At 50.2% G+C, this 24,221-nt stretch overlaps 1 protein-coding gene across 10 annotated transcripts in view; it reads right to left on the reverse strand.

Moving 5' to 3' along the window:
• Positions 1-1,613: 1,613 nt before the first annotated feature.
• LOC117978920 (uncharacterized) overlaps positions 1,614-24,221 on the reverse strand; it is a 35,620-nt gene continuing 13,012 nt past the window's right edge. For 2 of the 10 annotated variants that reach the window (XM_063597459.1, XM_063597458.1), the window contains 17 exons: positions 23,713-23,785; positions 23,482-23,625; positions 19,003-19,099; positions 18,304-18,375; positions 17,319-17,398; positions 17,113-17,198; positions 16,235-16,307; positions 16,004-16,147; positions 11,832-11,917; positions 10,954-11,026; positions 10,723-10,866; positions 8,389-8,501; positions 6,999-7,045; positions 6,850-6,918; positions 6,700-6,755; positions 6,478-6,571; positions 1,614-1,683 (listed from right to left, as the gene is read on the reverse strand). In XM_063597459.1, the coding sequence (XP_063453529.1) occupies positions 1,642-1,683; positions 6,478-6,571; positions 6,700-6,755; positions 6,850-6,918; positions 6,999-7,045; positions 8,389-8,501; positions 10,723-10,866; positions 10,954-11,026; positions 11,832-11,917; positions 16,004-16,147; positions 16,235-16,307; positions 17,113-17,198; positions 17,319-17,398; positions 18,304-18,375; positions 19,003-19,099; positions 23,482-23,625; positions 23,713-23,785 (1,493 nt within the window). In that variant the 3' untranslated portion in view covers positions 1,614-1,641. Of the gene's footprint in view, positions 1,684-6,477; positions 6,572-6,699; positions 6,756-6,849; positions 7,046-8,388; positions 8,502-10,722; positions 10,867-10,953; positions 11,027-11,831; positions 11,918-12,037; positions 12,118-16,003; positions 16,148-16,234; positions 16,308-17,112; positions 17,199-17,318; positions 17,399-18,303; positions 18,376-19,002; positions 19,100-23,481; positions 23,626-23,712; positions 23,786-24,221 lie in introns of those variants that run through there. The other 8 variants (XM_063597463.1, XM_063597461.1, XM_063597460.1 and 5 more) reach the window with 7 other exon arrangements.

Below are 24,221 nucleotides of genomic sequence, written 5' to 3' on the forward strand. Positions count from 1 at the left end.
GCCGAGATCGAGCCATTGGACTCCAGCCTGGACAACAAAAGCGAAACTCTATCTCAAAAAAAAAAAAAAAAAAAAAAGTAGACAATGCTAGCCAGGCACAGTGGCTCACTCCTGTAATTCCAACACTCTGGGAGGCTGAGGTGGGTGGATCACCTGAGGTCAGGAGTTCGAGACCAGCCTGGCCAATATGGCAAAACCCCGTGTCTACTAAAAAATACGACAATTAGCCTGGCACAGTGTCACCTGCCTGTAATCCCAGCTACGTGGGAGGCTGAGGCTGGAGAATCACTTGAACCCAGGAGGAAGAGATTGCAGTGAGCAGAGATCACACCACTGCATTCCAGCCTGGGTGACAGAGCAAGACTCTGTCTCAAAAAAAAAAAAAAAAAAAAAAAAAAGTAGACGATGCTAGATCTTGCAGGTCTTTATAGGCCTGTGGTTTGGAGCCGCCATCGGCAGAGGTTTTAGTGCAAGGGACTGTTACATTTTTCAAGGTGGTTTTGATATGGGAGCTGGACAGGGAAGTGCTGGGAAGGGAAGAGCATGCTCTTCCAAAGTGCTGGGATTATAGGCATGAGCTACCACACGTGGCCGTTTTATTTTTTATTGTGAAATATTTCAACAGACAAGAATAAAGATTATTCCAATGGACATCTATGTACTCACAACACACCCAGCACCGTCAAAACTTAATATGAGGCTGGGCATGGTGGTTCATGCCTGTAATCCCAACACTTTGGGAGGCAGAGGTGGGCAGATCACTTGAGGTCAGGAATTCGAGACCAGCCTGGCCAACATGGTGAAACCCCATCTCTACTAAAAATACAAAAATTCACCTGGCATGGTGGCAGATGCCTGTAATTCCAGCTACTCAGGAGGCTGAGGCAGGAGAATTGCTTGAACCCTGAAGGTGGAGGTTGCAGTGAGCCAAGATCGTGCCACTGCACTCCAGCCTGAACGACAGAGCAAGACTCTGTCTCCAAAAAAAAGTTAAAAAAAAAAAACAAGGTTCATTGTACATCTGTAAATCCATAAATATCTTTTTTTTTTTTTTGAGATGGAGTTTTGCTCTTGTTGCCCAGGCTGGAGTGCAATGGTATGATCTTGGCTCACTTCAACCTCCGCCTCCCAGTTTCAAGCAATTCTCCTGCCTCAGCCTCCCAAGTAGCTGGGATTTACAGACGTGCACCACCACATCCAGCTAATTTTTGTATTTGTAATAGAGAAGGGGTTTCACCATGTTGTCCAAGCTGGTCTCGAACCCCTGACCTCAGGTGATCCACCCGCCTCGGCCTCCCAAAATGCTGGGATTACAGGCGTGAGCCACCACACCCAGCTCTCTTTATTTTTAAATAATATGTGTACATTTTTACAAAATGAAAATGGTACAACAGAATACACAGGAAGAAAAAATAGACAGGAAAAAATGTTTCCTTCCTGCCCTGACCTCATGTTCATCAGCTTTTCTCTCTAGAAGCAAACACAATTGTCAGTTTATAGCGTTATCTTCCAGATGTCCCTTTGTGCCCTCTCTCTCCGTATCTCTCTTTGTGTATACACACACACACACACACACACACACACACACACACAGAGTTGACTCTTGAACAATGTGTAGGTCTACGTATATGTGGATTTTATTCAATAAATACAGTCAATCCTCCATACAGGTGGGTTCCACATCTGGAATGAAATGTCAATCAAAAATAACAGTATTCACTGGATTTGAAACCCATGTATACCAAGGGCCCACATTTTGTAACCACAGGTTCCACAGGGGCAACTGCGGGACTTGAGTATGTACAGGTTTTGGTATCTCCCAGGAATCCTAGAACTAATCCCCTGAGGATACCAAGAAATGACTAGATAGAGACAGAAAGGATATAGATAGATGTATTGTATGTGTGTATGTATACATATATGTGTGTGTATATATATATTCAATATATATATATGAATTATATAGATCAGGGTATGTGTGTGTGTGTGTGTGCGTCTACCTGGAACATATCTGTCTCTACCATTGTTTCCTGCATCTTATTTCATTATTCATATATCTTGCAGCTCATTCTGTATCAGTGCATATGGCTCTGTCTCATTCTCTTTTTTTGTTTGGTTTTTGAGACAGAGTCTTGCTCTGTCGCCTAGGCTGGACATAATCTTGGCTCACTGCAACCTCCGCCTCCTAGGTTCAAGCGATACTTCTGCCTCAGCCTCCTGAGTAGCTGGGATCACAGGTGCCTGCCACCACACCTACTTTTTGTACTTTTAGTAGAGATGAGGTCTCACCATGTTGGCCAGGCTGGCCTTGAACTCCTGACCTCAAGTGGTCCGCCTGCCTTTGCTTCCCAAAGTGCTGGGATTAAAGGCACAAGCCACCACACCCAGCCTGATTGCCTTTTAAAAGTATTCATAATAGGCTGGGTGTGGTGGCTCATGCCTGTAATTCCAGCACATTGGGAGGCTGAGGTGGGTAGATCACCTGAGGTCAGGATTTCGAGACCAGCCTGGCCTGGTCTCTACTAAACATGGTAAAACCCCATCTCAACTAAAAATACAAAAATTATCTGGGTGTAGTGGTCCTGTAGTCCCAGCTACTTGGAAGGCTGAGGCAGGAGAATCACTTGAACCTGGGAGGCAGAGGCTGCAGTGAGCCAAGATCGCAGCACTGCACTCCAGCCTGGGAAACAGAGAGAGACTCCATCCCAAAAAAAAAAAAAGAAAATTCTCAACCTCAGCCTGGTGCAGTGGCTCATGCAGGTAATACCAGCACATTGGGAGACCAAGGTGGGATGATCACTTGAGGCCAGGAGTTCGAGACCAGCCTGGGCAACATAACAAAACTCCGTCTCTACAAAAAATTTAAAAATTAGTTGAGCATGGTGGCACGCACCTGCAGTCCCAGCTACTCGGGAGTCTGAGACAGGAGGATTGCTTGAACCCAGGAGGTGGAGGCTGCAGTAAGCTATGATTGTGCCACTGCACTCCAGCCTGGGTGACAGAGCAAGATCCTGTCTCATAAAAAAAAAAAAAAAATGGAGGCTTCTTAAAGGAAGTGGGACCATCGAAACCAGGATTTCTCAATTGCAGCACTCTTGGCATTTGGTGCTGGTTGTTCTGCATGGTGAGGGCTGTCCTGTATATGGCAGCGCATTTAGCAGGATCCCTGGCCTCTGCCCACTAGATGCCCATAGCATCCCTCAGTTGTGACAACCAAAGCATGCCTGCAGACGTTGCCAAACATCCCCTGGGCAGCAAAATTGCCCGTTTGAAAAACCGTTGGTTCACGATGGTAAAACAAGGTGGGAGTAGCCGGGCATCCTATTCAGCTGGGCTCGAACTCCTGGTCTCAAGCAGTCGCTGCCCCCCTGCCTCAGCCTCCCAAAGTGCTGGGATTATAGGCAGGAGCCACCGCACCTGGCCAGGAAGCCTCTTTGATCCCCACCCCAGGGTGTAGGTCCCACCTCTGTGCCCCAGTCTCTCAAGGAGGTGCCATCCTCCCAGCCCTGACCACACCACATTGCCTCTTGTGCAGTGTGTAGGCCTCCTCCTGGCGGTTCATACTTTTCGTATATGTAAGAATCGCCTGGGGATCTAGGTACAAATGCCCCAAGCGGGGCTTACCCTAGAGGTCCTAATTCATTAAATCTGAGGTGGACTTAAAGATGAGCATTAAAAAGGACACACCTCTAGCCAGGTGTGGTGGCTCACACCTGTAATCCCAGCACCTTGGAAGGCCAAGGTGGGTGGATCACCTGAGGTCAGGAGTTCAAGACCAGCCTGGCCAACATGGCGAAACCCCATCTCTACTAAAAAATACAAAAATTAGCCAGGTGTGGTGGCACGTGCCTGTAATCCCAGCTACGCAGGAGGCTGAGGCAGAAGAATCGCCTGAACCTGGGAGGCGGAGGTTGCAGTGAGCCAAGATCACGCCATTGTACTCTAGCCTGAGCTACAAGAGCGAAACTCTGTCTCTAAAAAACAAAACAAAACAAAACAAAACAAAAAATTTGCTGGGCTTGGTGGCGCGCACCTGTAATCCCAGCTACTCGGAAGGCTGAGGCTTGAGAATCGCTTGAATCTGGGAGGCAGGGGTTGCAGTGAGCCAAGATTGCACTGCTACATTCCAGCCTGGGCAACAGAGCGAGACTCCATCTCAAAAAACAAAACAAAACAAAAAACATTATAGCTAAAAACATGTAGCTTAAAACCATAAGCTACATGTTTCAGTGGTATCTACAAGCACCCTGAGTTATAAATTTGGGGTTTTGTGGGTACAAACCCTGGGCTTGCAGCACTGCTCAGATAAATAAGGAAGGAGGCTGGAGGATATTTACATGCTTTTGCCATAATACGAAAGTGTAATCCTTTTTTTTGAGATAGGGTCTCACCCAGGCTGGGGTACAGTGGCATGATTATGGCTCACTGCAGCCTGGAACTCCTGGGCTAAAGCAATCCTCCTGCCTCAGCCTCCCAAGTAGCTGGGATTACAGGTGAATGTCACCACACCCTGTTGTTGTTTTTTGTAGAGATGAGGTCTCGTGATGTTACCCAGGCTGCTCTCTCAAACTTCTGGGCTCAAGCAATTCTCCCACCTGGCTTATTTTTTTTTTAATTTTTTGTAGAGGTGGGGGGTCTCACTATGTTGCCCAGTCTGGTCTCAAGCTCCTGGCTTCAAGTGATCCTCCCACCCTAGCCTCCAAAAGCATTGGGATTACAGGTGTGAACCACAACACCTAGCCTAAAGTATAATCTCTATTTCTGTATTTTGCTATCACAGAATTGAGTTCCTAAGTCTTTTTTTTTTTTGGAGATGGAGTCTCGCTCTGTGGCCCAGGCTGGAGTACAGTACTGCAATCTCGGCTCACTGCAACCTCCATATCCGGGGTTCAAGCAATTCTCCTGCCTCAGCCTAGCGAGTAGCTGAGATGACAGGCAGGTGCCACCACGCCCAACTAATTTTTGTATTTTTAGTAGAGACGGGGTTTCACTGTGTTGGCCAGACTGGTCTCAAACTCCTGATCCTGACCTCAGGTGATTCACCTGCCTTGGCCTCCCAAAGTGCTGGGATTATAGGTGTGAGCCACCAGGACTGGCCAAGTTCCTAAATTTCAAAGGCAGAGGACTTTCCTGTCACAGTTGACAGTTTATTGTAACAGTTACCTGCAGGGGCTGTGGATTTGTAACCTTGAAACAATGAATGCTGGTTATATGAAACTCCTTTTATTAGACTGTTGTAAGGAAGGGTGTTTGCACCCTTAAAGCTGTAAACTACTGTTTGCCAAGGGCAGTTGAATTTGCTCATCACCCTCAAGATAAATAACCCACTGACTTCAAAGTCACCAATTCTATTATAATTAACTATCTAGAATAAAAGAACTGTATATTTTCTTATAGTTAGAAACATTATTTGAAAGCCTGTCTCTTTGCCTGAGGTAAATGACCTATGATCATGCCACTGTACTCCAGCCTAGGCGACAGAGGAAGGTTCCGACTTTTCCTTTCTTTTTTCTTTTTCTGGGAGACAGGGTCTCGCTCTATTGCCTAGGCTGGAGTGCAGTGGCATGACCTTGGTTACTGCAGCCTTGACCTCATGGGTTCAAGTGATCCTCCCACCTCAGCTTCCCAGTAGCTAAGACTACAGGTGTGCGCCACTGCACCTGGCTAATTTTTGTAGAGATGTGATTGCGCCATGTTGCCCAGGCTGGACTTGAACTACCAAGCTCAAATGATCCACCTGCCTCAGCCTCCCATAGTGCTGGGATTACAGGCATGAGCCACCTGGCCCGGCCCAATCCCAATGCTTAAAACACACACACACACACACACACACACACACACACACACAACAAAATCTTGTTCTTCGATTCTTTCTCTCATCTCTATTTCTTACAACTACCCTGAAAAATAGGTATTGGCCACACCCAGTTTATACATGAGGAAATTGAGGCTCAGAGAGGTTCTGAGACCTGCCCTAAGTCACACAGTGGCTGAGTACTGAAGCTCAGTTTTGCTTGGCTCCTGAGGCTATACATTTTACATGGAGCTCTGCTGGACTTTGGTTCCCTGTGCTAAGAAATGATAGTGTACAATTTACACTTCCCTGTAATCCCAGCACTTTGGGAGGCTGAGGCCGGCAGATCACCTGAGGTCAGGAGTTCAAGACCAGCCAATATGGCAAAATCCCATCTCTACTAAAAATACAAAAATTAGCCAGGTATGGTGGCGGGCACCTGTAATCCCAGCTACTCAGGAGACTGAGGCAGGAGAGTCACTTGAACCCGGGAGGCAGAGGTTGCAGTAAGCCAAGATTGCGCTACTACACTCCAGCCTGGACGACAGAGCGAGACTCTGTCTCAAAAAAAAAAAAAAAAAATTTACACTTCCCACTGATAGTGGGAAGCAGGGGGTTTGGGGAAGCTGGGAGCCAAGCTGGGAGCCAAGGTGGGAGTGAAGTGAGGGGCAGGGGTTTGGTACCTGCAGCAGGGCCAGGGCCCAGGTGAAACGGATGCGACAGCAGCGGAGAGAAGAGCGGGAGGCAAAGACGCCAGCCTGGTACAGCATCTGGTACCTGAGGTTACGGTTGAGGGTAGGAGAGGAGGCTCCTCCAGGGACCATCCCGCTCCCCCCGGTGCCTACTGGGCAGCGCAGCTGCATCACCACGGCACCCTCCCAGCCCACTGCCCTCGCTCCTCTTACCAGCGGTATTGCTGAGTGTGACTCAGGGAAGTGTTCCGGAAAAAGAGGAGTTCAAACTGCAACAAATACCAGACAGGGGAGATGGACGGGGCCGTGTGGGTCCCAGCCCCAATCGCCACCTCCACACCCCTCCTAGCACCCCTCACTTACAAGTCCCTGGTTAATGAAATACTTGGCAAAGTAAACTACGACCAAGGGAACAATGTACCACAGCAGACCCTGGAAAAGGCAGAAGATATAAGTGGGGGGCCTGGAGGTGAGCAAGCCCCACAGGGACATACCCCAGCCATCATCCGAACCTTGAACACTGTCCACCTTTCCCGAAGGGAGAGGCTGGAGCTGGAGCCTGCAGGGGAACAGAGAGAGAAGGGCAGATGAAGTTTTCACACTGAAGACTCGGCAAAGAGGCACCGGTATGACAGAATTAACCAGACCACGCAACAGTGGGAACTCACTTACGTGCCACTGGATTGGACACTTAAAAATGGTTAAAATGGCTGGGCGCAGTGGCTCATGCTTGTAATCCCAGCACCTTGGGAGACTGAGGTGGGCGGATCACCTGAGGTCAGGAGTTCAAGACCACCCTGGCCAACATGGAGAAACCCCATCTCTACTAAAAATACAAAAATTAGCCATGTGTGGTGGCAGGTGCCTGTAGTCCCAGCTACTCGGGTGGCTGAGGCAGGAGAATCACTTGAACCTGGGAGGCAGAGGTTGTAGTGAGCTGAGATTGCGCCATTGCACTCCAGCCTGGGCAACAAGAGCGAAACTCCGCCTCAAAAAAATAAAGTAAGATAAAAAATAATAAAATGGTAAACTTTGAGTAATATACATACTTTATCATGATGAAAATAAAAGCTAACCAGGTGAGACCTCTTCACGTCTCTTTGATTTTTAATTTTTTTTTATTTTTTGAGACAGAGTCTCACTCAGTTGCCCAGGCTGCAGTGCAGTGGTGCAATCTCAGCTCACTGCAGCCTCTGCCTCCTGGGTTCAAGTGATTCTCGTGCCTCAGCTTCCCAAGTGGCTGGGACTACAGGCATGCACCACCACACCTGGCTAATTTTTTTATTTTTAGTAGAGACGGGGTTTTACCATGTTGGCCAGACTGGTCTCAAACTCTTGATCTCAGATGATCCATCTGCCTCAGCCTCCCAAAGTGCTGGGATTACAGGTGTGAACCACCACGCCCGGCCAATGTCTCTTGTACAGCTCCACAGATGGCCATTGGCCCACCCTGCCCAGTCTCACTGGCCATTCTCTGGTTCTAGAACATCCCAGCTTATCCCCACCGCAGGGCCTCAGCACTTGTGATTGGAATGCCTGGTACATGGTAAGTACTCAATTAATATCCCTCCTTCTCTCCCTCCCTTCCTTCCTTTCTTTTCTTTTCTTTTCTTTTTTTTTTTTTTTTTTTTTTTTTGCGACAAGGTCTTGCTCTGTTGCCCAGGCTGGACTCAGACTTCTGAGCTCAAGCGGTCCTCCTGCCTCAGCCTCCCAAAGTGCTGGGATATTACAGGCGTGAGCCACTGTGCTCGTCCTCAACAAGTATTTCTCAAATAGACAAAGGCTTTTCCCATAACCAGTACACTCACTCTCTTTCCCCTCTTAACTTTGCCTATTGCAGAGAGGAAAAGGCCAAACCCAGAGAGAAAGAAAGTGACCTCTCTGAGGGTCTGTGTCTCCTACCTGGCTTCGACTCCGGGGCCTCGGTTCTTATGAGGGGCTGCCGGGCTGCGCTCTCTGCCTCTTCTTCCCCTCCAGGGTCCTGGGCCTCAGGAGATGTGAGCAACAAGAAATAGCTAGGAGTAGGATGAAGGCAGGGTCAGAAAACCCTACTGGCTGGGAAGGTCCCCAGGGACCATCTAGGCCACTTTTCCCAGGGAACACCTCTACCTTTGAACACTTCCAAAGATGGGTAGCTCACTGCCTCTAAGGCTTCTACGCTGTGCGGGAGAGCTCCAATTGTGGACAAAGGCTTCCTTCTTTGGAGCTGAATTTATCTCCTTGTTCCTATTCATGGGCCTTCATTTTGTTTTGATTTTTTTCAGAGACAGGGTCTTTCTCCAGCATCCAGGCTGGAATGCAGTGGTGCAATCACAGCTCACTGCAGCCGCGACCTCCCAGGCTCAAGCAATCCTCCCGCCTCAGCCTCCCAAGTAGCGGGGACTACAGGCATGTGCCACCAAGCCCGCCTCATATTTTCCATTTTTTGTATAAATGGAGTCTCGCTATGTTGCCCAGGCTGGTCTCAAATTTCTAGCCTCTAGTGGTCCTCCAGCCTCAGCCTCCTAAAGCACTGGGATTACAGCTGTGAGCCACTGTGCTCAGCAGGCCCTTGTTCGGACTGCTGGCTCATACCTAGCGAGTCAGTTCTGTTTTCTGGCCATTATTATTCTAATGGTTGCTCTAGCTCCCATTAATTATACGTTCACTCTGTGCTAGGCCAGAACTTCCTCGATTTTAGTCACTTAGGTTCTGGCTTCATGTTATTTGCCATATCCATATTCCTCCTGTATATATATATTTTTACTTAATATTTTTCTTTAAATGGACTCACTTTTTCTACTTAGACTTGTCCTAAGCACTAACCTTGTGAAGGGCCAGGTGTGTCTGGCTAGTTCAAAGTGTGTGTTTTTTTTTTTTTTTTAGACGGAGTCTCGCTCTGTTGCCCAGCCTGGAGTGCAGTGGCACAATCACGGCTCACTGCAACCTCTGCCTCCTGGGTTCAAGCGATTCTTCTCCTCAGCCTCCCAAGTAGCTGGGACTACAGGCAAGCGCCACCAAGCCTGGCTAATTTTTGTATTTTTGGTAGAGACGGGGTTTCACCATATTGGCCAGGCTGGTCTCAAACTCCTGACCTCGTGGTGCGCCCGCCTCGGCCTCCCAAAGTGCTGGGATTACAGGTGTGAGCCACCATGCCCGGCCAAACTGTTTTGTAATATGCATGAAAATACACAGAACTAATCAGGCCGGGCACGGTGGCTCACGCCTGTATTCCTGGCATTATGGGAGGCCAAGGCAGGTGGATCACTTGAGGTCAGGAGTTTGAGACCACCCTGGCCAACAGAGTGAAACCCCGTCTCTACTAAAAATATAAAAAATTAGCCAGGCATGGTGGCATGGGCCTGTAGTCCCAGCTACTCGGGAGGCTGAGGCAGGAGAATCACTAGAGCCCGGGAGACCGAGGCTGCAGTGAGCTGAGATCACACCAGTCACTGCACTCCAGCCTCAGTGACACAATGAGACTCCATCTCAAAAAAAAAAAAAAAAAAAAAAGGGAGTCACCATGGTTCAGGCCGGTTGCCCTGGCACTCAGGCAGGCAAGGCTACACATTCGAGGCCAACCTGGTCAACACTGATTAAAAAAAAAAAAAAAAAAGGAACTAATCAAATAAAGTCCACCCTCATCCTACTTCTAATCACCTTGGGAACCACACTGTGCTGAATGCATTACCCTCATCACCTCCAAGGAAAGCAAGAACAACTGCCATTTGAGATATGGGGAAACTGAGGGTTCAGAGAGGTGGAGTAACTCGTTCAACGCTACAAAGCTAAAAAGTGGCAGCTCCAGGACTCACACCTGGGGCTATCAGAATCCAGATTCCGCCTCCCTTCACAGCAAGGTAGGGACTTGAAGATTGCAATCATAATCAAGTTTTCTTTTCTTTCTTTTTTTTTTTTTTCTTCCTGAGACAGAGTCTCACTCTGTCGCCCGGGCTGGAGTGCAATGGCACGATCTCGGCTCACTGCCACCACTGCCTCCGGGGTTCAAGCGATTCTCCTGCCTCAGCCTCCTGAGTAGTTGGGACTACAGGCACCCGCCACCACACCTGGCTAATTGTTGTATTTTTAGTAGAGACGGGGTTTCACCATGTTGGCCAGGCTGGTTTCCTGACCTTAGGCGATCCGCCCTCCTTGGCCTCTCAAAGTGCTGGGATTACAGGCGTGAGCCACCACACCCAGCCATGGCCAAGTTTTCTCTCCTTGGACCCCTCTCCCTCCTGGCTCAGGGTAGCTCACCTGGCCAGCAGCAGGGCAGGGATACCCAGCATGGACAGCAGGGTCTGCTGAGGGGAGAGGCCGGCCTGGGTGAGGCCCAGGTAGGACAGGGCCCCCAGCAGCCCAGCTCCCCCAGTCCCTGAGGACCACCAGGAGATCACGGCCCTGGGAAGGAGAACACAGGAACATTCAGGAGGACCTAGGCTGACCATGGGACAGCCTCTCCCCACACTCCCTGCTCCACCTGCTTACCTGGGGTAGAAGGCAGTGAGGGAGAGGAAGGTGACCTCCCCAAGGCCTGATGAGATGCTAGCGAAGACCACACCTGGGGGGAGGACAAGCACTGGGATGGTCACACCTCACCTTGCCACACTGCCCAGGCCTCTAATGTGTCTGGCCATGGCCTCCTCAGTATCAGCTCATAGAGGCTCCAATAGATCCCATGCATAGGCCAGGTTCCAGGTCTGAAGCAGAGCCCCACTCCCCTGCGTGTCCCTTCATGGAGAGTGGCACCTCCATCCACCCAGTTATCAGACCAGGGGCAGACATGCACCCTTGATGTCTCTGCCCCTTCATCAGTCTTTTTCTTTTCTTTTCTTTTTGGAGACGGAGTCTCGCCCTGTCACCCAGGCTGGAGTACAGTGGCGTGATCTCGGCTCACTGCAACCTCTGCCTCCCAGGTTCAAGAGATTCTCCTGCCTCAGCCTCCCGAGTAGCTGGGATTACAGGCTCCTGCCACCACACCCAGCTAATTTTTGTATTTTTGGTAGAGACGGGGTTTCTCCATGTTGGCCAGGCTGGTTTCGAACTCCTGACCTCAGGTGATCTGCCTGCCTTGGCTTTCCAAAGTGCTGGGATTATAGGCATGAGTCACTGTGCCTGGTCCATCACAGAGTCTTGACTTTGTTCACCTCAATCTCCATCTAATTCATCCATTTTCTCCCATCTCCTCCACTGCCTACCCCTCCAAATTGTCCCAGTCTCCCATCTCCTACTGCTGATAGCCCTAGCAGGCTTCTAAGGGTGACAGAATGAATCCCTTTCCTCTGGGAGGCTGGGGAGACTCTTCCCACAAATGCTCTGATGCGGTTCCTCGGGGCTCCCCATCTGACACAGAACCACACACTCACCACACAGGCTGGTCCCCACAGAATGAGAAAAGGCAACCAGGACGAAGCTTCCAGCAGCACAAATCCCACTGACGAGAACCCGGGGGCTGAGGGGGTGAGAAGGGAAGGGAGGGGGAAGGTCGGTCTCTACTCTCAGCATCTCAGCCATCCCGGCCTCCCCTTTCTCAGCTCCTGCCCACCCTGCCTCCCACTACCCTCACCCAGACCTGTAGGGCAGCAGGTGAAGGCCAAGAGGAGCCAACAATTTGATGATGAGTGTGGGGAGGATGTCCACCAGGAGCACAGCCTGGGACAGGAGAATAGAGTGAGACCGCAGAGCTTCCAGGGGACAACCCTCCCAACCACGTGGCCAAGGAGAGGCAGGAGCTGGCCAAACAGGCCTGCTACAAACACAGGCTCTGGAGTCAGGCACGCCTGGGTTCAAGTCTCAGCTCTGCCACTCCTTAGTTGTGTGTCAAGAGTTTATACTCTCTGAGCTTCAGTTTCCTCATCTGGAAAATGGGAATATCATAGCACCTAGCTCACAAGACTGCTGTGTGGCTTAAACGAGCTAATATATGCTACAGACAGAAAGGACTCAGAAACTATATATATATATATATATATATATATATATATATATATATATATATATTTTTTTTTTTTTTTTTTTTTTTTTTTTTTTTTTGAGAGTGAGTCTCATTCTGCCACCCAGGCTGGAGTGTAGTGGCTCGATCTTGGCTCACTACAACCTCCACCTCCTGGGTTCAAGTGATTCTCCTGCCTCAGCCTGCCGAGTAGCTGGGATTACAGGCGTGCACCACCATGCCTGGCTAATTTTTGTATTTTTAGTACAGATGGGGTTTCACCATGTTGGCCAGGCTGGTCTTGAACTCCTGGTCTCAAGTGATCCATCCGCCTCAGCCTCAGAAATTATATTAAGGTCTCAATTATTATACACATATATATATTTTTTAATTTTTTTCCTTAAGATGGGGGTCTCACTATGTTGGCCAGGCTGGTCTTGAACTCCTGACCTCCTGATCCACCCGCCTCGGCCTCCCAAAGTGCTGGGATTACAGGCGTGAGCCACCTTGCCCGGCCCCCATGTGGGTGTTAAAATGCCAATCGTAGGGGATTCCTGCATTCCCATAGGCTGCTTGACTTCACCGTCCCCACTGCCCCCACCACTGTGGCTTTGATTTTCCTCCTTATTCTGGAACCAAGAAGATTCTGTCTTCCCTTTGAGCTTAGCTACCTATTAAAAAAAAAAAAAAAGCAGCACTCCTCATTATATTTTGCTTAGTGTATGCATGCATTTGGAATACAAACCTCTAGTACTTCTTTATGCTTGCATCTTGAACACAAGTCTCTGAGACTCCAAAAAAAATCCAGATCATCGGGTGCAGCATTTGTCTGCTCCCCACCAGCTGTTCGCATTGCCATAATCCCCTACCTTAAGCTTCAGCTAAAATAAGCTCTCACATGGCTGTAATCCTTGCCGTTCCCTATTACCTTTTTCCCAGCCTGCCTCATTCATCTTGGTTTCCTGCCTGTCTGAAGCACCTGAGCCTGTGACTCCTGGTGAAAATATCCTGCTGGCCAGGCTTGGTGGCTCACACCTGTGATCCCAGCACTTTAGGAGGCCGAAGCGGGTGGATCATGAGGTCAGGAGTTCGAGATCAGCCTGGCCAACATGGTGAAACCCTGTCTCTACTAAAAATACAAAAATTAGCCAGGCATGGTGGCTTGTGCCTGTAGTCTCAGCTACTTGGGAGGCTGAGGCATGACAATTGCTCAAACCCAGGAGGCGGAGGTTGCAGTGAGCCAAGATCGCGCCATTGCACTCTAGCTTGGGTGACAGAGCAAGATTCTGTCTCAAAAAATAGAAAACAAAAAGAACACATCCTGTCTTGCTGGGATCGGATCCATGTCCAAGTCATCTCTGTGCCCCTGCTCCCCAGCTGGGGGATGAGAAGGGTCAAGGAATGAGTGGGGAAGGAGGAGGAAGAGTGAATGAAGGGCTGTGGGAAGTGCTGTGATGGGTACTTTACGCATTCGGGGTGCAGAGGAAGGAGACACCCTTGTGGGCTCTGCCACTTTGGGGAGTCTCCCAGGAAGTTGAGGTTGGGACAGAGGTGTGCTGCCTCCCACCAAGTGCCCTGGAATCAGACTAGCTGTTTTTTTGTTTGTTTGTTTGTTTGTTTTGATGGAGTCTGGTTCTGTCACCCAGGTTGGAGTGCAGTGGTGCAATCTTGGCTCACTGCAACCTCCACTTCCCAGGTTCAAGCAATTCTCCTGCCTCAGCCCCTTGAGTAGCTGGGACTACAGGCACACACCACCAAGCACAGCTAGATTTTTTTTTTTTTTGTTTGTATTTTTAGTAGAGACAGGGTTTCATCATGTTGGCCAGGCTGGTCTTGAACACCTGACCTCAGATGATCCGCCTGCCTCAGCCTCCCAAAGTGGTGGGTTTACAGGCATGAGCCACTGTGCCTGGCCCAGACTAGCTGGGTTTATGTGAATCCTGGCTCCACCCCTTTCCAGCTACATGACTTAAGCTCTCTGAACTGCAATTTCCTGGTCTGTAAAATAGACCATGAAATAGTAATTCAGAAAATGAGGACATTATCAATGAGTCTTAAATGACACGTAAAGCATACAACAGTGGCTTAGCAAGGACTCAAGCATGAGCTCTTATTATTTGACATCTTATTTATTTATTTATTTGTTTTGAGACAGGGTCTCACTAGGCTAGGCTAGGCCAGGTTAGAGGGTAATGGCACAATCATAGCCCACCGTAACTTTGAACTCCTGGATTTCAGTAGTTCTCTCACCTCAGCCTCCCTAGTAGCTGGGACTATAGGCATGCACCACCACACCTGGCTGGCTAACTTCTGTATTTTTTGGTAGAGAAGGGGTTTTGCCATGTTGCCCAGGCTAGACTCGAGCTCCTGGCCTCAAGTGATCCTCCCACCTCGGCCTCCCAAAGGGCTAGGATTACAGTCGTGAGCCACTGCGCCTGGCCAAAAAATAATTTTTTTTTTTTTTTAAGAGATGAGGTCTTGGCTGGGCACGGTGGCTCACACCTGTAATCTCAGCACTTCTGGAGGCTGAGGCGGGTGGATCACTAGGTCAAGAGATTGAGACCATCCTGGCCAACATGGTGAAACCCCGCCTCTACTAGAAATACAAAAATTAGCTGGGCCTGGTGGCACACGCCTGTAGTCCCAGCTACTTGAGAGGCTGAGCAGGAGAATCGCTTGAACCCAGGAGGCGGAGGTTGCAGTGAGCCGAGATCACGCCACTGCACTCCAGCCTGGCAACAGAGCGAGACTCCGTCTCAAACAAAAACAAAAACAAAAACCTGAGCTGAGATCACACCAGTCACTGCACTCCAGCCTGAGTGACACAATGAGACTCCGTCTCAAAAAAAAAAAAAAAAAAAAAGGGAGTCACCATGGTTCAGGCCGGTTGCCCTGGCACTCAGGCAGGCAAGGCTACACATTCGAGGCCAACCTGGTCAACACTGATTAAAAAAAAAAAAAAAAAAAGGAACTAATCAAATAAAGTCCACCCTCATCCTACTTCTAATCACCTTGGGAACCACACTGTGCTGAATGCATTACCCTCATCACCTCCAAGGAAAGCAAGAACAACTGCCATTTGAGATATGGGGAAACTGAGGGTTCAGAGAGGTGGAGTAACTCGTTCAACACTACAAAGCTAAAAAGTGGCAGCTCCAGGACTCACACCTGGGGCTATCAGAATCCAGATTCCGCCTCCCTTCACAGCAAGGTAGGGACTTGAAGATTGCAATCATAATCAAGTTTTCTTTTCTTTCTTTTTTTTTTTTCTTCCTGAGACAGAGTCTCACTCTGTCGCCCGGGCTGGAGTGCAATGGCACGATCTCGGCTCACTGCCACCACTGCCTCCGGGGTTCAAGCGATTCTCCTGCCTCAGCCTCCTGAGTAGTTGGGACTACAGGCACCCGCCACCACACCTGGCTAATTGTTGTATTTTTAGTAGAGACGGGGTTTCACCATGTTGGCCAGGCTGGTTTCCTGACCTTAGGCGATCCGCCCTCCTTGGCCTCCCAAAGTGCTGGGATTACAGGCGTGAGCCACCACACCCAGCCATGGCCAAGTTTTCTCTCCTTGGACCCCTCTCCCTCCCGGCTCAGGGTAGCTCACCTGGCCAGCAGCAGGGCAGGGATACCCAGCATGGACAGCAGGGTCTGCTGAGGGGAGAGGCCGGCCTGGGTGAGGCCCAGGTAGGACAGGGCCCCCAGCAGCCCAGCTCCCCCAGTCCCTGAGGACCACCAGGAGATCACGGCCCTGGGAAGGAGAACACAGGAACATTCAGGAGGACCTAGGCTGACCATGGGACAGCCTCTCCCCACACTCCCTGCTCCACCTGCTTACCTGGGGTAGAAGGCAGTGAGGGAGAGGAAGGTGACCTCCCCAAGGCCTGATGAGATGCTAGCGAAGACCACACCTGGGGGGAGGACAAGCACTGGGATGGTCACACCTCACCTTGCCACACTGCCCAGGCCTCTAATGTGTCTGGCCATGGCCTCCTCAGTATCAGCTCATAGAGGCTCCAATAGATCCCATGCATAGGCCAGGTTCCAGGTCTGAAGCAGAGCCCCACTCCCCTGCGTGTCCCTTCATGGAGAGTGGCACCTCCATCCACCCAGTTATCAGACCAGGGGCAGACATGCACCCTTGATGTCTCTGCCCCTTCATCAGTCTTTTTCTTTTCTTTTCTTTTTGGAGACGGAGTCTCGCCCTGTCACCCAGGCTGGAGTACAGTGGCGTGATCTCGGCTCACTGCAACCTCTGCCTCCCAGGTTCAAGAGATTCTCCTGCCTCAGCCTCCCGAGTAGCTGGGATTACAGGCTCCTGCCACCACACCCAGCTAATTTTTGTATTTTTGGTAGAGACGGGGTTTCTCCATGTTGGCCAGGCTGGTTTCGAACTCCTGACCTCAGGTGATCTGCCTGCCTTGGCTTTCCAAAGTGCTGGGATTATAGGCATGAGTCACTGTGCCTGGTCCATCACAGAGTCTTGACTTTGTTCACCTCAATCTCCATCTAATTCATCCATTTTCTCCCATCTCCTCCACTGCCTACCCCTCCAAATTGTCCCAGTCTCCCATCTCCTACTGCTGATAGCCCTAGCAGGCTTCTAAGGGTGACAGAATGAATCCCTTTCCTCTGGGAGGCTGGGGAGACTCTTCCCACAAATGCTCTGATGCGGTTCCTCGGGGCTCCCCATCTGACACAGAACCACACACTCACCACACAGGCTGGTCCCCACAGAATGAGAAAAGGCAACCAGGACGAAGCTTCCAGCAGCACAAATCCCACTGACGAGAACCCGGGGGCTGAGGGGGTGAGAAGGGAAGGGAGGGGGAAGGTCGGTCTCTACTCTCAGCATCTCAGCCATCCCGGCCTCCCCTTTCTCAGCTCCTGCCCACCCTGCCTCCCACTACCCTCACCCAGACCTGTAGGGCAGCAGGTGAAGGCCAAGAGGAGCCAACAATTTGATGATGAGTGTGGGGAGGATGTCCACCAGGAGCACAGCCTGGGACAGGAGAATAGAGTGAGACCGCAGAGCTTCCAGGGGACAACCCTCCCAACCACGTGGCCAAGGAGAGGCAGGAGCTGGCCAAACAGGCCTGCTACAAACACAGGCTCTGGAGTCAGGCACGCCTGGGTTCAAGTCTCAGCTCTGCCACTCCTTAGTTGTGTGTCAAGAGTTTATACTCTCTGAGCTTCAGTTTCCTCATCTGGAAAATGGGAATATCATAGCACCTAGCTCACAGGACTGCTGTGTGGCTTAAACGAGCTAATATATGCTACAGACAGAAAGGACTCAGAAACTATATATATATATATATATATATATATATATATATATATATTTTTTTTTTTTTTTTTTTTTTTTTTTTTTTTGAGAGTGAGTCTCATTCTGCCACCCAGGCTGGAGTGTAGTGGCTCGATCTTGGCTCACTACAACCTCCACCTCCTGGGTTCAAGTGATTCTCCTGCCTCAGCCTGCCGAGTAGCTGGGATTACAGGCGTGCACCACCATGCCTGGCTAATTTTTGTATTTTTAGTACAGATGGGGTTTCACCATGTTGGCCAGGCTGGTCTTGAACTCCTGGTCTCAAGTGATCCATCCGCCTCAGCCTCAGAAATTATATTAAGGTCTCAATTATTATACACATATATATATTTTTTAATTTTTTTCCTTAAGATGGGGGTCTCACTATACTGCCCAGGCTGGTCTCAAACTCCTAGGCTCAAGTGATCCTCCCACCTTGGTCTCCCAAAGTGCTGGGATTACAAGTGTGAGCCAGTGCGCCCAGCCCAGGTCTCAACTGTTTTAATCATGACAGTCCCAGCTGGGTAGTGAAGGGCTGGGAGTGGGGTCTATAGACCCACGGGCCCTGGGTCAGGCAAGGACCAGGTGAGATGAGTACGCACAGCCGTAGAGACAGAGTTGCAGTCAAATCGTGATGAGCTGTTGTGGGGCATCGGCGTTGGGCCTGGGTCCACCTAATGGGAGAAAAGCATGTCTTTCACCCTGGAGGCAGAGGGATAGACACACAGAGCCTGGCTCCCGTCCCAGCTCTGCCTTCACTTGAAGGATGGCTTTGGGTCAGCAGTGACTGACTTCTCAGGACCTCAGCGTCTCTGCATGCACAATGAAGAGGGGGTTTCCATATGAGTCTCACACTACTAGACCACAGGCCACAGATGGCCCTGTAAATGGACTTTGTTTAGATAACACATTCAAGAGCTTTCTTTTTTTTGAGATGGAGTCTCACTCTGTTGCCCAAGCTAGAGTGCAGTGGTGTGATCTTGGCTCATTGCAACTTCCACCTCCTGGCTTCAAGCAATTCTCCTGCTTCAGCCTCCTGAATAGCTCAGACTACAGGTGTGTGCCACCACACCCAGCTAGTTTTTGTATTTTTAGTAGAGTCGGAGTTTCACCATGTTGGCCAGGCTGGTCTCGAACTCCTGACTTCAAGTGATCCGCCTGCCTCAGCCTCCCAAACTGCTGGGATTACAGGTGTGAGCCACTGCGCCCAGCCAGAGACTGGAAACTTTACCCCACCTTGTCCCACCCCCTCATCTTCCCACAGGGACTAACCATGGTGGTGGTGGTAGAGAGTCACTTACATGGCTCTGGTTTCCCGATGTCCTCTTGTGGCTAAGGATGTCGTGGGCGGCACTCAGCATCACCACATAAGAGAAGTTGTTGCAAAGGCTCAGCAGCCTGGAAGGAGCAGGACAGGTCTCAACTCCCTCCTCATCCTGCAGCCATCTGTAGCCTTTGTGCCAAACCTTCCCTTACCTGTGCCCTTCAATCAGCCGCCTCTTTTTTTCCCCTCCATCACCAGATCCCATCCTCATTCAATGTTGGGGTCAAAAATACAGGCTTTGGTGCTTGGGCAAGATAGTGAGACCCCCATCTCTACAAAAAATTTAAAAATTAGCCAGGTGTGGTGGCTTGCACTATAGTCCCAGCTACTTGGGAGGCTGAGGTGGGAGGATTGCTTGAGTCCAGGAGTCAGAGGCTGCAGTGAACTGTGATCATGCCACTGCACTCTAGCCTGGGTGACAGAGCAAGACCCTGTCACAAAAATAAAAAATAAAAAGGAAGAGGCCGAGTGCAGTGGCTCACACCTGTAATTCCAGCACTTTGAGGGGCCGAGGCAGGTGGATCGCCTGAGGTCAGGAGTTCGAGACCAGCCTGACCAATATGGAGAAACCCCATCTCTACTAAAAAATACAAAATTAGCTGGGCGAAGTTGCACATGCCTGTAATCCTAGCTACTCAGGAGGCTGAGGCAGGAGAACCACTTGAACCGGAAAGGCAGAGGTTGCAGTAAGCCGAGATTGTGCCATTGCACTCCAGCCTGGGCTACAAGAGCGAGACTCTATCTCAAAAAAAAAAAAAAAAAAAAAAGGAGAGTGGTCACAGAGAGTTTCTGGGAGAGGCCTTGGAGGCTGGAAGTGAATCCAAGTCTGTGATCCCAAAGCTCTCTGAACAGAGTGCAGAGGTGTGATCTCAGCTCACTGCAATCTCCGCCTCCTGGGTTCAAGTGATTCTCCTGCCTCAGCCTCCTGAGTAGCTTGGACTATAGGCACGTGCCACTATACCGGCTAATTTTTGTATTTTTAGTAGAGACGGGGTTTCTCCATGTTGGTCAGGCTGGTCTCGAACTCTTGGCCTTAAGTGATCCACCCACCTCAGCCTCCCAAAGCCCAAAGTGCTGGGATTACAGCCCAGGCTGGAGTGTAATGGTGTGATCTTGGCTCACTGCAACTTCTGCCTCTTGGCTTTAAGCGATTCTCCTGCCTCAGCCTCCTGAGTAGCTTGGATTACAGGTGCCTGCCACCATGCCTGGCTAATTTTTTATATTTTTAGTAGAGACGGTGGCGGGTCGTGGGGGTGGGGGGGTTCTCTATGTTGGCCAGGCTGGTCTTGAACTCCTGACCTCCTGATCCACCCGCCTCGGCCTCCCAAAGTGCTGGGATTACAGGCGTGAGCCACCTTGCCCGGCCCCCATGTGGGTGTTAAAATGCCAATCGTAGGGGATTCCTGCATTCCCATAGGCTGCTTGACTTCACCGTCCCCACTGCCCCCACCACTGTGGCTTTGATTTTCCTCCTTATTCTGGAACCAAGAAGATTCTGTCTTCCCTTTGAGCTTAGCTACCTATTAAAAAAAAAAAAAAAGCAGCACTCCTCATTATATTTTGCTTAGTGTATGCATGCATTTGGAATACAAACCTCTAGTACTTCTTTATGCTTGCATCTTGAACACAAGTCTCTGAGACTCCAAAAAAAATCCAGATCATCGGGTGCAGCATTTGTCTGCTCCCCACCAGCTGTTCGCATTGCCATAATCCCCTACCTTAAGCTTCAGCTAAAATAAGCTCTCACATGGCTGTAATCCTTGCCGTTCCCTATTACCTTTTTCCCAGCCTGCCTCATTCATCTTGGTTTCCTGCCTGTCTGAAGCACCTGAGCCTGTGACTCCTGGTGAAAATATCCTGCTGGCCAGGCTTGGTGGCTCACACCTGTGATCCCAGCACTTTAGGAGGCCGAAGCGGGTGGATCATGAGGTCAGGAGTTCGAGATCAGCCTGGCCAACATGGTGAAACCCTGTCTCTACTAAAAATACAAAAATTAGCCAGGCATGGTGGCTTGTGCCTGTAGTCTCAGCTACTTGGGAGGCTGAGGCATGACAATTGCTCAAACCCAGGAGGCGGAGGTTGCAGTGAGCCAAGATCGCGCCATTGCACTCTAGCTTGGGTGACAGAGCAAGATTCTGTCTCAAAAAATAGAAAACAAAAAGAACACATCCTGTCTTGCTGGGATCGGATCCATGTCCAAGTCATCTCTGTGCCCCTGCTCCCCAGCTGGGGGATGAGAAGGGTCAAGGAATGAGTGGGGAAGGAGGAGGAAGAGTGAATGAAGGGCTGTGGGAAGTGCTGTGATGGGTACTTTACGCATTCGGGGTGCAGAGGAAGGAGACACCCTTGTGGGCTCTGCCACTTTGGGGAGTCTCCCAGGAAGTTGAGGTTGGGACAGAGGTGTGCTGCCTCCCACCAAGTGCCCTGGAATCAGACTAGCTGTTTTTTTGTTTGTTTGTTTGTTTGTTTTGATGGAGTCTGGTTCTGTCACCCAGGTTGGAGTGCAGTGGTGCAATCTTGGCTCACTGCAACCTCCACTTCCCAGGTTCAAGCAATTCTCCTGCCTCAGCCCCTTGAGTAGCTGGGACTACAGGCACACACCACCAAGCACAGCTAGATTTTTTTTTTTTTTGTTTGTATTTTTAGTAGAGACAGGGTTTCATCATGTTGGCCAGGCTGGTCTTGAACACCTGACCTCAGATGATCCGCCTGCCTCAGCCTCCCAAAGTGGTGGGTTTACAGGCATGAGCCACTGTGCCTGGCCCAGACTAGCTGGGTTTATGTGAATCCTGGCTCCACCCCTTTCCAGCTACATGACTTAAGCTCTCTGAACTGCAATTTCCTGGTCTGTAAAATAGACCATGAAATAGTAATTCAGAAAATGAGGACATTATCAATGAGTCTTAAATGACACGTAAAGCATACAACAGTGGCTTAGCAAGGACTCAAGCATGAGCTCTTATTATTTGACATCTTATTTATTTATTTATTTGTTTTGAGACAGGGTCTCACTAGGCTAGGCTAGGCCAGGTTAGAGGGTAATGGCACAATCATAGCCCACCGTAACTTTGAACTCCTGGATTTCAGTAGTTCTCTCACCTCAGCCTCCCTAGTAGCTGGGACTATAGGCATGCACCACCACACCTGGCTGGCTAACTTCTGTATTTTTTGGTAGAGAAGGGGTTTTGCCATGTTGCCCAGGCTAGACTCGAGCTCCTGGCCTCAAGTGATCCTCCCACCTCGGCCTCCCAAAGGGCTAGGATTACAGTCGTGAGCCACTGCGCCTGGCCAAAAAATAATTTTTTTTTTTTTTTAAGAGATGAGGTCTTGGCTGGGCACGGTGGCTCACACCTGTAATCTCAGCACTTCTGGAGGCTGAGGCGGGTGGATCACTAGGTCAAGAGATTGAGACCATCCTGGCCAACATGGTGAAACCCCGCCTCTACTAGAAATACAAAAATTAGCTGGGCCTGGTGGCACACGCCTGTAGTCCCAGCTACTTGAGAGGCTGAGCAGGAGAATCGCTTGAACCCAGGAGGCGGAGGTTGCAGTGAGCCGAGATCACGCCACTGCACTCCAGCCTGGCAACAGAGCGAGACTCCGTCTCAAACAAAAACAAAAACAAAAACCTGAGCTGAGATCACACCAGTCACTGCACTCCAGCCTGAGTGACACAATGAGACTCCGTCTCAAAAAAAAAAAAAAAAAAAAAGGGAGTCACCATGGTTCAGGCCGGTTGCCCTGGCACTCAGGCAGGCAAGGCTACACATTCGAGGCCAACCTGGTCAACACTGATTAAAAAAAAAAAAAAAAAAAAGGAACTAATCAAATAAAGTCCACCCTCATCCTACTTCTAATCACCTTGGGAACCACACTGTGCTGAATGCATTACCCTCATCACCTCCAAGGAAAGCAAGAACAACTGCCATTTGAGATATGGGGAAACTGAGGGTTCAGAGAGGTGGAGTAACTCGTTCAACACTACAAAGCTAAAAAGTGGCAGCTCCAGGACTCACACCTGGGGCTATCAGAATCCAGATTCCGCCTCCCTTCACAGCAAGGTAGGGACTTGAAGATTGCAATCATAATCAAGTTTTCTTTTCTTTCTTTTTTTTTTTTCTTCCTGAGACAGAGTCTCACTCTGTCGCCCGGGCTGGAGTGCAATGGCACGATCTCGGCTCACTGCCACCACTGCCTCCGGGGTTCAAGCGATTCTCCTGCCTCAGCCTCCTGAGTAGTTGGGACTACAGGCACCCGCCACCACACCTGGCTAATTGTTGTATTTTTAGTAGAGACGGGGTTTCACCATGTTGGCCAGGCTGGTTTCCTGACCTTAGGCGATCCGCCCTCCTTGGCCTCCCAAAGTGCTGGGATTACAGGCGTGAGCCACCACACCCAGCCATGGCCAAGTTTTCTCTCCTTGGACCCCTCTCCCTCCCGGCTCAGGGTAGCTCACCTGGCCAGCAGCAGGGCAGGGATACCCAGCATGGACAGCAGGGTCTGCTGAGGGGAGAGGCCGGCCTGGGTGAGGCCCAGGTAGGACAGGGCCCCCAGCAGCCCAGCTCCCCCAGTCCCTGAGGACCACCAGGAGATCACGGCCCTGGGAAGGAGAACACAGGAACATTCAGGAGGACCTAGGCTGACCATGGGACAGCCTCTCCCCACACTCCCTGCTCCACCTGCTTACCTGGGGTAGAAGGCAGTGAGGGAGAGGAAGGTGACCTCCCCAAGGCCTGATGAGATGCTAGCGAAGACCACACCTGGGGGGAGGACAAGCACTGGGATGGTCACACCTCACCTTGCCACACTGCCCAGGCCTCTAATGTGTCTGGCCATGGCCTCCTCAGTATCAGCTCATAGAGGCTCCAATAGATCCCATGCATAGGCCAGGTTCCAGGTCTGAAGCAGAGCCCCACTCCCCTGCGTGTCCCTTCATGGAGAGTGGCACCTCCATCCACCCAGTTATCAGACCAGGGGCAGACATGCACCCTTGATGTCTCTGCCCCTTCATCAGTCTTTTTCTTTTCTTTTCTTTTTGGAGACGGAGTCTCGCCCTGTCACCCAGGCTGGAGTACAGTGGCGTGATCTCGGCTCACTGCAACCTCTGCCTCCCAGGTTCAAGAGATTCTCCTGCCTCAGCCTCCCGAGTAGCTGGGATTACAGGCTCCTGCCACCACACCCAGCTAATTTTTGTAT

Source organism: Pan paniscus, chromosome 18 (genome assembly GCF_029289425.2).
Source record: "Pan paniscus chromosome 18, NHGRI_mPanPan1-v2.0_pri, whole genome shotgun sequence".
NCBI classification, from domain to species: domain Eukaryota; kingdom Metazoa; phylum Chordata; class Mammalia; order Primates; family Hominidae; genus Pan; species Pan paniscus.